The sequence below is a fragment of the Epinephelus lanceolatus genome, chromosome 24 (genome assembly GCF_041903045.1).
Source record: "Epinephelus lanceolatus isolate andai-2023 chromosome 24, ASM4190304v1, whole genome shotgun sequence".
NCBI lineage: Eukaryota > Metazoa > Chordata > Actinopteri > Perciformes > Serranidae > Epinephelus > Epinephelus lanceolatus.
In genome coordinates this window covers 8,616,836-8,629,603 of record NC_135757.1, presented here as the reverse complement: position 1 = coordinate 8,629,603, position 12,768 = coordinate 8,616,836, and the positions used below count along the sequence as shown (strand labels likewise).

The following is a 12,768-nucleotide window of genomic DNA, read 5'->3' as shown; positions in this document are numbered from 1 at the left end:
GAGGTTAATGATGACTCACAGGTTTGGGGCAATGCTTGATTTTTGGTGTGGGTAGAGTGTGTGTGAGTGTGTGCGTGTGTGTGTTTGTCTTTGTGTGCATGTTATGGGCTACCACATTCATGAACCCAGGCCTGTGTTATGAGCACATACATTATGTACCGTGAACATGTGCATCTTGAACCTTCTTCACTCTCAGTTCGATGTGTATCAGTCGTTATGCTGGTGCTGGGAGGTTTACGACCCTCATGTTTTTGTTTGTGTGTTTATCTTTTTAGGAAGCAATGCTAATATGACAATGTGTGCCCTGGATACTCGCAACGACAGCAAGGGAGATACTAATGCAGTCATTAATGTCCCTTTGCAATTCAGCTCTTCCCTCATCACTCATTCTCTACTCCACATCCTGATGATTGTTTTAACCTGTTTCCAACCCTGGCGGGTGGTGTTTGCCACATTACAGCAATTCACAATGTGCCACACATGGGTGATTTTAAAGGGTCAGATCACCCAGAATACAAAAATTTGAGCTTGGAGATTTCCATCTGGTTCCTTTACCCCATTGCATGAATGGAATTTCCTTTGTGGTGGTCACAGCTTTGAAAAATGACAATCCACAAATTTCATGGTTATGAATTTCTTTGGAAATCGTTTCTGCTAAAGAAACACAACACTGATTTTGAATGGCGATGTTGCTATTGATTTAAAGGGACAGTTCCACCTGAAATCAAAAATACATATTTTTACTTCTACCTGTAGTGCTTTTGGTGTGAGTTGCCAAGTGTTGGAGATATTGGCCGTAGAGACGTCTGCCTTCTCTCCAATTTAATGGAATTAGATGGCACTTAGCTTGATGTGCCACCAAAAACATACCTTTTTAAAAGACTCTACAACAATGTCTCTTTCCAAAAATCATGACCCAGTTACTCAAGATAATCCACAAACTGTAATTTGATATGTAGGGACTATTTTCACCCGGCAACCATATCACCACACAGAAGGAAGAGTGCATCTACTTGTAGCCCAGAGGCTCCTGAGAGTATGAGATGTAAACTTTACTGCTGTCCTCCTAAGTTGAGCTTGAATGTTAGCTAGCTCAGTGGTGTTGGGTGAGCTAACAGTAGATGTATTTTTGATTTTGGGATGAGCTGTACTTTAAAAAAAAATAGTTTGACATGTTAGGAAATATGCTTATTCATTTTCTTGCCTTGAAATAGTTGAGAAGATTGACACCAGTCTCGTATCTGTCTTTTAAATATAAAGCTAGAGCCAGGAAATAGCATAGCTTAGCATAAAGACTTGAAGCAAGGGTAAACAGCTTGCCTGGATCTGCCCAAATATTAAGAATAATATACTGACATCTCTTAATCAACACATCATGTTTAATCTGTACAAAAATCGAAGCATAAATACAACTTGTAATGCTAAGCTAACAGGCTACTGGTGCTAGCTTCATATTCAACATATATGTGTGAGGTATCAATCTTCTTGTCTTACTCTCAAGAAAATAAATAATAATGTCAAATTATTCCTTGAAGCGCAACAAAAACAAAAAGTGTGGAAATGTGCTTTTTTAAAATTTGTAATCACGGTGAACTCATTCTTTAAAACCCTCCACCAAAATCTCACAATATCATGCTTTAATTTGTACAGTGTTGACAATGTTCATTACATATCAAGTGGATTTTTACAAAAATACCTTTCTGTAATTGTGTTAAATTTCCAGCACCTGATATATTTTCCGTTGTAGCAAACCTCACCCATGTGGCACCTGTGCAGGAGAAAACAAACGACCCCGAGCAACATACCACTCGCACAGTTTCCTCTTCTACAGATTTATTTACACGTGTAGACATTTTTGTACAATGAGTAGATTTTTCATATATGTCTTAGTATTCAACCATATTTACACAGAAATGTACACACACACACACACACACAGAAACAATCCTTCAGTTACACCGCATTACAGTATTCCAGAAGCAATCACACACACACCACACACACATAAACACACAACCTACTCTGACTCTTCCGGTGGGGAAACCCCTCTCGCTGAACGACAGAAACACAGCACTGAACTTGTAATTTATTGTTTGTACAACTTGTATGTGTGAATAAAAAAACAATGAGATGAGTTTTATTTATTATAGTAATTTTGTATCAAATTACTATTTAACTTAGGAATATGACTGTGCAGAACCATTCCTTTGTAAGAATATAGTGTTTCTTTTCTAGTCATCCACATGAATATATGTACATAAAATATATATATTTAAATATCTTTGTGTCTGTGTCGTCAGTTTTGTTATGACATCGATATGTTACGACAGGAGGACCATTGTCAATGTGTGGCCTGTTGCCAAAAGGAGCAGCGGAGGAGGTATTCAGATGATGAGTAGCACAAGAGGGCAGTGTTGAGGTAATTAATTTGAATAGGTGTGGCAGCTCAGGTCCCTGGCATGCACTGAGAGAGAGAGGCTGGCTTTGATTCAGACAGGTGAGCTCCTTTGTCTGCACAGTGTGGCCTGCAGGGAGACGAGCCAGGGAAATGTTTGACGCATCAATGATACCTGCACAAGTAAAATATATGTTTGTTAGATGTGATGGTTATTAGGGAAAGTGAGCAATCCATTAATAGTTTCATTCATTGTGGTGCAAGTTGTTTTTTGGTTTGGTTAGAAATGTTTGTTCACCTTATTTAGCCGAGCATGTCATGTGTTTGTGGTTTATGTCTGAGTTGTGTTTGGTGGCTGAAGATAGTTTAATTCTATTGATGGATTGAATTTGATTAGCTTGATAGCAGGATCTATAGTTCAGTGGTGTGTATATACATTTAAAAGTTTAAGATGACGTGATTCAATTATGAGTTCGTTTGCTGGATGGAATTTGATTAAATTTAGTGATTGATAATAATTTACTGATTTGATTTGAATTGACTTGTTAAAAAAAGTGTAAGAAAAGAGAATTTCCATATTTAGAAAACTGGTTAAAAGTGACATTAAAAGTAATTTCATGATTGTTTAAAATAGGTAAATAAGTTAAACTTATTTAAAGGAGTATAATTATTTGGTTTGCAATAGTATCATTGGCAATTGTAATAAATATCTAATAAATATTTGGTATAACATGAAATTGATTGTTAGAATTAATTATTGGGTATATTTTGTTCACAGATAATGTCTGATTGTTGATTATAATTGGTTTAACTTTATTGATTTAACTAAAGTGATGAACATAAAAGATTTCAGATGACTGATTTAATTAACATGATTGTATGGTCTTTTCTTTAAGGTTATCATCGTATTACTGACTGTTTCTTTCTCTTGAAAGAAAAGGAAAAATGAACGGAGTTGTTCAGCGTTCTCTGTCGTCCTCTTTGCCAGGTCGAGTTTAGGCAGGCATTGAGGCAAAAAACCAAATAACTCGACAATATACGTAGATAAATTCCATTACAAGCAAAAAAAAAAAATGTACTTGAGTCCAATCAGCAACTTCATGTTGTTTCTCATTATAGCAGCTATAGCTATATTGTTGTAGCTATAGATGTCAGTGGAGTAAGATGTACAACATTTCCCTCTGAAATGTAGTGAAGTGGAAGAAGTATCACTGGACAGTGGTGTCCCCAGAAATTTTCATAGGGGTGGCCAGATGGGGCCACTGAAAATCTTGTGGTGGCGCAACAATCCTATTTTAATGTGTTATGTATAAGCTGGTTGTCCTTTTCCTTGAAAAGACAAATATACAGCTTTAATTTGAAGGAGAACACTGATTGTCAGGAGCAAAAACACTCAGTACGTTTACATGCACAGTTTAATTCCACTTTTAATCGGAATGAAAGGCCATTCCAATTAAAAGTGGTCATGTAAACGGTCATTCTGATTGAAAATTAAATCCGATTAAAGGGGGTGGTTTATTCCGTTTGTCATTCCGAATGAAAGAATTTCTCGCACTTGTATACACTCATTCCTCCCTAAGTTCATTCCAGTCTTTCTGCACATGCTCGTTTCCTTGCCCTTCTGGCGCAATGACGTATATAGCACGCATAGCAACGGGCTGCATAGCAACAGGCTGAGATAGAGCAGTCGGACTCGTTGCACTCACCGGTTTCCATTTGCCACAGCATGGTCTTCTATCTCCCTTCTTCGACCTTCTACCTCCCTTCTCCTCCTCAACAGACGAAGCATTAGCAGAACAAGGTTGTTGTCGTACTGCTGCTTCAAGAATATAAGCAAAACAAGCCTGAAAAAGGCACTAAGAACGGCGTCGTCAAGCATCTTGTTATCCGGAGCGAGGACTACAGTGTTTTCTTCCGGTAAATGTAAACACGTAACATCCGCCCCGCCCCCTATCCAATCACAAACCTTCCCTGCCCCAAACCTTGCACGGACCCAAATAAAGGCGATTAAACTGATCTCCCGTGTAAACCCTCATTCGGAATGTAAACTACATGGAAAAACTTTAATTCCGAATAATTTCATTCAGATTTATTTCATTCCAAATGAGAAGCCATCATGTAACCGCACCCATTGACTGGGAATAGGTCTTTTAAACTGTGTTAGGGTAGCCCTGGCCCCTTTCGGCCACCCCTTGGGGGCGTCACTGTCACCGAACATGATATAAAAATACATTTCCAGCAGCAGAACCATGCCTTTCCACAAAATGTTTCAGTTGCAGTTTCTCTCTAGTTTTAGTTTCACGTCAGTTCCACAATAAATAAAACGTATGGGTCAGGGTGGAAATTAACTGAGGTTAAGACTGGAAAAGAGCAGGTTTTACATCCTCCAATTTCACCATGAAGCCTCAGGTAAATACTAAAATAAGATGATTTAAATGGGGATCAAATTGTGTTTCTACATGTGTGCTGATGAACATATAAACCTGCATTTCCATTATCAGCATCCTCCACACGGTCCATCAGTGAGCCACATCTGCCTCCATGAGGTCACTGGCTCACAGCATGCAGTCTCACAAGCTTCCAAATGTGATGCTAAGGCGCCACCTGCTGGCCGAAGTTAGTATTGCGACATAAAGTCATGGAAAAACCCCTGAAGCAGTCTGGGGAATTTCCTTAATTCATGACTACCATCTACTGGGAAATGACCAAACTACAACTACTCACTTTTTCTGAGTTGTAACTTTTAAGGTGGACTTCCATAATCTGTCCCTCAGGAGTCTGGTGAGTGATGTTTGCTCCAGTGAGTCAAAAGTTACACAGCAAAGTGGAAACTGTGCCAAAAAGCTTTCTAAGAGCTTCTAGATTGTTTTGTGTTGTAAAAAAAAATCATTAACTACTACACTTATGACGTGTTGTTGTTATATAACATGATATTCTTACATTTTGAATATTATTTTATTGTTCTCTATCAGAGATTTTACATGATATCCTTCAGATATATTAATATTTGACTTTAGTGAATGGAGTGTGGCGTGTTTGTGGCGTCTCTGGATGCACTGTAGATGATATGATTTCTGCTTTGCCAGTTATTTTTAATGAAACTCCATCGTAAACTCTTCCTGTCTGTTGGAGAGAAGGAGCAGTCCGGGCGGGTGGGGGAAGAAGCCGGAGGACAGGGGCTCTGCCTGCCTTGGTTTGAGCGCAGAGGCAGCCCGGTGGGAGACGCGCTCCACCTTAAGACCTCAGCGGCCCCTCTCTGCTCCCTCTCCCCGGGGAGCAGAGCTGCCGAACCCGGCCACGGCGCACCACTGCCGGCTTGGCACGGAGGAGGTGAGTACGACTCCCGGAGCCTTGGCCAACACGATATGGTTACCATTCCGGACCTGCTGCCATCTCCCTTCTCCTGTTGCACTGACACTACAACACTGCTCCACATCAGCCACTGCTGCCTGTCACCCTGATTTATATTGGAGTAGGCATGATATAATAATGTAGCTCAGTGATTAGAAAGTAGAACACTGCAACTGTGCCAGAGTAAGTTTTTAAAATTGTATTTTGGACACCCATATCATCATGGTACATGTACTTCTATTAGGCTCCCTGATAAATATGATTAGAGCATATTCAGTGATTATATTCACTGATCATGACTGTATGCATCTTGTGACAGACGAGCAGAGTTTGAAGAAGAAAAAGTTTCTCTGCCCAAAGCTCCCTGTCCTCCACAATGATTGATTATTATGGCAACGCTCCAGGTCGCTGGTGCGTTTTCGTTGCGCACGGGATTTGGCTGCTCTCACATCAAAGGGCCCTCAGGAAAGGGGTGGTTCCGAGGCAGGGGGATATATAGGAGGGACCTGCTCTGTTCTGACTGCAAGGCAAGAGCAGAGAACAGACGAAACGGGTCAGCAGAAAGAAAACCTGCCCCCGTACTCAAAGAGAGAGCTAGAAACCGAGACATCTGCTGAGTTTTGGAGAGAAAGAGACCTGTTGGATTTACTACAGAGATCCAGCTTTTATTTTCATTTAATGAAAGGACTTTTTTGCAACAATTCAGACCTGCACATAACTTTAAACGAGTCTTGCACTGGATTTGATCCTTTTTTAGATTTTTATGCGTGTGCGTAATTTTGGGGAGAGTTTTGTGGAAGTTCAAAGACTTCGGGTTTGTAGCTTATAGTGGAAAACATTTTAAAGGATTTATTTGTTTCCTCGTAGACACTTTGTTATCAGTTTGTCTTTCCACTTGTCGGATTTCACAGTTATATGATGTGGGTTTTACACGTTTCCGTTGGTTTGATCGCCGCTCTGTGCGTCGGCGCGGCGCACAGCGCTTGGGAGGAGAGCACCGTGGTGCCGGTCAGATTAGACCCGACGGCCCGGTCGGAGAGTGAAACCGAACCGTGGCGGACTCTCTCCGCAGAGGAGAAGGAGAAGGAGGCGGAGATGAGGGAGTACCGGTTGGACGTATTTGGCAAAGAACTGGTCCTGCAGCTAGAGCCTGACCAGACCTTCTTGGCGCCGGGTTTTGTCTTCCACATTGTGGGCACTCCTGAGTCCGAACCAACGCAGGAACCCAAGAGCGGAGCCGAGCCTGGTTGTTTCTACTCTGGCACGGTGAACGGAGAGGAGCACTCTGCCGCTGCGCTCAACCTGTGCCACGGACTCAGGGGTGGATTCTACTATCAGGGGGAAGAGTATTTTATCCAGCCCCTCAACTCCAGTGACTTCATGGGCACAGAGGAGGGTGTCCACACGATCCGCCGGAGAGGTCGGGCAGCTTTGGCTGAGGAGGGGAGCTCCAAGTGCGGGGTCAACGAGGACGAGGCGAGGGTGCCAAAGAATCTGGAGAAAGAAACCAAGCACGGAGCCGCTGACGCAGACCAGACAGGTAAGGCTGCAGAAATACTACTTTTACACATTATTACAATTTAATAATAAGCTGAAATAAGTAATATAATAATAATATAAGACCAGCAACTTGTGCAAGTGGCCAAAGAAAGCACAGAGAGAGTGATTTCTTTGCTTACTACTTCTATATGTCAGAGGTTGTAGTGAATATAGAGCAAACTGCTGGAGTTGTGCCTGTGCCAGGGTGCACAGCATGCGCAGTGGACTCAGCTACCTTTTTGACAGCGCCGTCTACCAGAGATGAGGAAGGGAGGGGAGGAGAGAGGGGGGCAAACTCCTCCAAGGGGAAAGAGGAGGAGGAGTGACGGAGGAAGGGGAGGGGAGCAGCGGGGTTGGGGCCAGCCAGAGCCCGGCGGTGCTGAGACGTGTAAACTCGCCTCCTGGTACAACTCGCACCGGCAGACACTTTTCCCTCAGAAAGGATTTTCTCCCTCCGCATAATTTTCCACCAGAGAAGGTCATTTTAGGAATGTGGACCCCGAGGAGGAGGAGCCGCCGGTGGTGTGACGCTGAGTCACGGCAGCCAGGCTCCTCCAGGCACATCCGGAGCTCTCTTTGGAGCCTCTATCCCTCTGAATAAAATGAGCCTTTGTCACTGCTGTTTAGAACACTGGCACAGTTTTGCAGTGTGCAAAATCTTCCAACCAAACTGAACCACTTTTATTAAAAACAACAAACGAAAAAAAAAAAAGTTTTAGTGCAGTAACACCAGGGCTGAAACTTGATATCTGCTCACATGGCCTGTGGACCTTTGGTCTGACCTCTGTCTTCTCTCCCCTCAGCCCACCACAGGACCAGACGCTTTGTGTCCACTCCTCGCTACCTGGAGATCATGCTGGTGGCCGACCAGTCCATGGCAGAGTTCCACGGTGCTGGCCTCAAGCCCTACCTGCTGACCATCATGGCAGTGGCATCCCGCCTCTACCGCCACCCCAGCATCCACAACTCCATCAGCCTTGCTGTGGTGAAGCTGCTGGTGGTGTACGAAGAGGAGCGAGGCCCTCAGGTGTCATCCAACGCCGCCATGACCCTCCGCAACTTCTGCCAGTGGCAGCGGCAGCACAACCCAGCCAGTGACCGCCACCCTGAGCACTATGACACCGCTGTACTCTTCACCAGGACGGTAAGTTGGAGTGAAAGTGTGTTAGGGTGGATCTGAGATAGAAAAAGAGGAAGAGCATTATTCAAACATCTAATCTGCTCTCTGTCCACCTCTTTAGGACCTGTGTGGCGCCCACTCCTGTGACACTCTGGGCATGGCAGATGTTGGCACCGTGTGCGACCCTGACAGAAGCTGCTCAATTATTGAGGATGACGGGCTGCAAGCAGCATTTACTGTGGCACATGAACTGGGTAAGTCGAAAAAACATGCTCTTGTGTGTAAAAACCTTTGAAATACACCACATTTCCTTGAGGTGCTCAAAGAACTCTTTGTCCTCCAGGCCACGTCTTCAACATGCCTCATGATGACGCTCAGCTGTGCTCCGGGGTCAACGGTGCCCACTGGGGCTCTCACATGATGGCCTCCACCCTGTCAAACCTGGACCAGCAGCAGCCATGGTCACCCTGCTCTGCCCTCATGGTCACCACCTTCCTGGACAACGGCCATGGTCAGTGCCTGCTGGATAAGCCGGTCAAACCTCAGGTGCTCCCTCAGCCCCTACCTGGGACCGTCTATGACGCAGACCATCAGTGTCGGCTGACCTTCGGTGAAGACTCCCAGCACTGCCCTGATCTGAGTACCACATGCGCAGCTCTGTGGTGCACTGTGACTACATCCAATGGTTTGCTGGTATGCCAGACGAAGAACTTCCCCTGGGCTGATGGAACGGCATGCGGGCATGACAGCTACTGCGTGGCCGGGCAGTGTCTGACTAAGAGCCAAGCTGCTGTACTCCAGGTAGGAACCAGATTTTATCTTACTACACTTAGCATGCAGCAAAACACTCTCATGCCTCCCAGCTTTGAATCAGTCATGTAACTCCACCTCAGCTCAGAACTGTAATGCTCATGTCTCTGGTGCTTTCAGACTCCTGTCAATGGTGGCTGGGGAGTGTGGGGTCCCTGGGGCGACTGCTCTCGGACATGTGGTGGAGGGGTGCAGTATTCCTTCCGTTCCTGTGACAACCCTTTACCCAAGAACGGTGGCAAGTACTGCGAAGGCAAGAGGATCCAGTACCGCTCCTGTAACACGGACGCCTGCCCCGATACAAATGGTAAGACATCTCTGAGAAATCTGAAGCACTTTTTACTACTACTAGTTTACTATGTTGAAATCAAATGACTTTGCACCATATGCTGTAGTTGTTCTCAGGAAGAAGTCATGTTTTGATGTACCTTGCCACCTTAGTGTGAAAGTTAGCATGTGGGTCAGGCTGAACAAGCAGTAAATCTGACCCCTCTCTGTCTCTTTCTCAGGCCTGTCATTCCGTGAGGAGCAGTGCCTGGCCCACAACGACATGTCAGCCCAAGTGTCGCTGGGTTCAGGCGAGGGTGTCGAGTGGGTGCCCAAGTATGCTGGAGTTTCACCCAAAGACCGCTGCAAGCTGGTGTGCCGTGCCAAGGGAACTGGATACTTCTTTGTCCTCAAATCTAAGGTGAGGGTTGCAAGATGCTGTTTTAGAATGACATTTCATCATTTTCAGGGTCTTAGTTCATCTCATATCAGTTGTCTTACCTGTGCAGACCTGCAAGTTGAAGGATCAGCTATTGTAATTTCTCTCAGCCCCAAGGCTACTTTTACTTTCTACCTCTTGACTTATGTAACAGTCCAACTAGACATTACTCTAAAGTTCCATTTGTGTCTCTCTGCTGCCCACAGGTGGCTGACGGCACACCCTGCAGCCCAGACTCCACCTCAGTTTGTGTTCAAGGCCAGTGTGTCAAGGCTGGATGTGATCGTATCATCGGCTCTAACCGGCGCTTTGATAAGTGCGGTGTCTGTGGTGGAGACGGCTCTACCTGCAAGAAGGTGTCTGGGTCTATGGAGCGTGCCAGGTAAATATCTAACAGATTTGTTTTTTCATACACAAACATAGTGCCTTATAAAACACACTGAAACATCATAATAGTTTTATGGCCTGGTCTGACCTGTGTCTGTCTATGTTTCAGGCCTGGTTACCAGGATGTTGTGACCATCCCTGCTGGCGCCACCCACCTGGACGTCAAGCAGCGTGCACCAGGCAATGGTCGTCATGATAACAGCTACTTGGCAGTGCGTCGCCAGGATGGAATCTATCTTTTAAATGGCGATTACAAGCTGATGACTATGGAGACTGACATTGCCTTGCGAGGGGCTCTGCTGCGATACAGTGGCTCCTCCGCCAGCCTGGAACGCCTCCGGAGCTTCAGCCCACTCCCTGAGCCCCTCACCATCCAGGTTCTGTCTGTGGGGGAAGCTCCAAGGCCCAGGGTTAAGTACAGCTACTTTGCCCCGAGACCCAACAATGCTGCTTCAGTCTCCAACAGCAACGGAGGCCGCCGCCAGTCCATCAATGCCATCAGAGAGGTGGGTGGAGCCGAGTGGACCCTGAGGGAGTGGGGTCCATGCTCCCAGACCTGTGGGGGAGGTATGCAGCAAAGAGAGGTGGTGTGTTTAGATCCCCAGGGTCGTCCCTCAAGAGACTGCCCGGAGGAGCTGCGCCCCTTGGCCTCACGGTCCTGTGCCACCCAGTCCTGTCCCACCTGGCTTCTCGGAGAATGGTCGGTGTGCTCCAAGACCTGCGGCCGAGGCTTCCGCAAACGCCAACTGCGCTGCATCGGCCACGATGGGCGCACGCTAACCCATGACAGCTGTGACCCCAAAGACCGGCCGCGACCCCTGCTGGAACTGTGCAATCAGAGTGCCTGTTAAGGACTGCTCCCACAATCTAACCTCCTGACATACACCCAGCTTTCAGATAAAAACTCTGACCATCACTGCCTCCTTTTTTCACACGGACAAACTAAAGAGGCAGGTGAATGTTTACATCCAGAGCATGAGTGGTTTTCTTGGGTTCCAGGTAGTCTAACACTCCCACAATGGGTCCATAATGACTGTGACTATAAAGGCCATTTTTTGCCCATTCCCTCCATCTATTCTGGAGCCAGACACTGATCCACAGTGACACTGCCTCCTGTTTGAAGCAATAAAGACTGATTACAGCTCACTGCCTGTCTGGCCTCAGCGCAGCAGTGGCCCATTTGCAACCCATCAAGAGGAAGAAAGCATGGACATTCCTAATTTCCAAAAATGAGCATGCTGCTTACCGTGCCAATGTCATGCTTGTGTGAGTGCGTGAGTGAGTGTCAAACGGTGTGTGTGTCAAATTTTTTAATGCATGTATATGATGTTTGTCCAAGCTGGGCTGGACAGGCACAAAAGGGTTGGGGTGGGGGAGGTTATTACAGAGTTTATAAAGAAATTAAATAGAATAGTTCATATTCTACTTACTCACCCCATCAGGTATGGAAAATAAGATAGTTAATAGTCATAGTCTTTATGTTCAAACTTGCCAGTTTATTTATCACAAACCTGTAGCACTTCATCTTTGTTTTTGCCAGCGGCACATCAGAACACCCAGTTGTCTCTAAATGCCTCAGTACGCTGTACTTTGTCCTTTTGCCATATCTTGCCCTCGTCTACACAGCCTTCAATGAGGGAGCTCTTCAAAGACCAAAGAGGAGTGTCTGAGTGTGTGTGTGAATGTGTGTGTGTGCATGTGTGGAGACCTAAAGAGGGACTTGTCTCCTGCTACTACTTCATAAGTAAGTCTCTCCTGCCTTCTGCGAAGGCTCCTTTTTTTCTATCTTTTTTTTGTACAGAATATCCAAACATTATTTATTTTTGTACAGCCTGTTAAATATAATCATGTGGCTTTTTTAATATTATTTTTTATTTGTTATTGAGATCACAGAAGGGAGTAGAATATATAGAGTATTTATACAGTGTTATGTATATATATATATATATATAAATATATATATATATGGTCCTAGGTTCATGAATAAAGTATCACATTGACTTGTGAAGCTAACGTCTACAGCGTGCTTTGTCTGTTTGGTGTTGGAAGGTGCACAGATTTACACTCACACATTTTATTTTAAAGCAGATGCTATTAGCACCCAGGTGCCAATAATGCTGTTTATGCCCCGGGTGTAAGTAGCTAGTGTGACTATTTACACCTGGGTGTATATTCCTGGGCATCAAAATATGACGTTAACAAATGGTTCTATTCAGTTATTCTGCTGAAGTTTATGTACACTGTGTGCATTCAGCAGCTTTACACATCCTAAAAACTGAAAATAATAAGTCAACCAAGTCTAAAAATGACCTATTAACCCCAGACTTCTGTGTGAAACTCCTGTGCTTGACCCATTCATCCATCACATCTTACTTTCTCCAAGGGTCGTCACCCTTTTTACTTTGTACTTCTTGTAAATTCACCTCTTTCGGGGAAGCAGTAGCTCACTCCATAGGGACT

At 44.8% G+C, this 12,768-nt stretch overlaps 1 protein-coding gene across 1 annotated transcript; it reads left to right on the top strand.

Moving 5' to 3' along the window:
* The first annotated feature begins 6,260 nt into the window (after positions 1 to 6,260).
* adamts1 (ADAM metallopeptidase with thrombospondin type 1 motif, 1) lies at positions 6,261 to 12,316 on the top strand. Its single transcript, XM_033616197.2, has 8 exons — positions 6,261 to 7,286; positions 8,089 to 8,429; positions 8,527 to 8,659; positions 8,749 to 9,206; positions 9,336 to 9,522; positions 9,725 to 9,903; positions 10,128 to 10,303; positions 10,418 to 12,316. Exons 1-8 carry the CDS (start codon positions 6,662 to 6,664, stop codon positions 11,157 to 11,159), a joined length of 2,841 nt encoding a protein of 946 aa, XP_033472088.1. The 5' UTR covers positions 6,261 to 6,661; the 3' UTR covers positions 11,160 to 12,316.
* Positions 12,317 to 12,768: the final 452 nt, after the last annotated feature.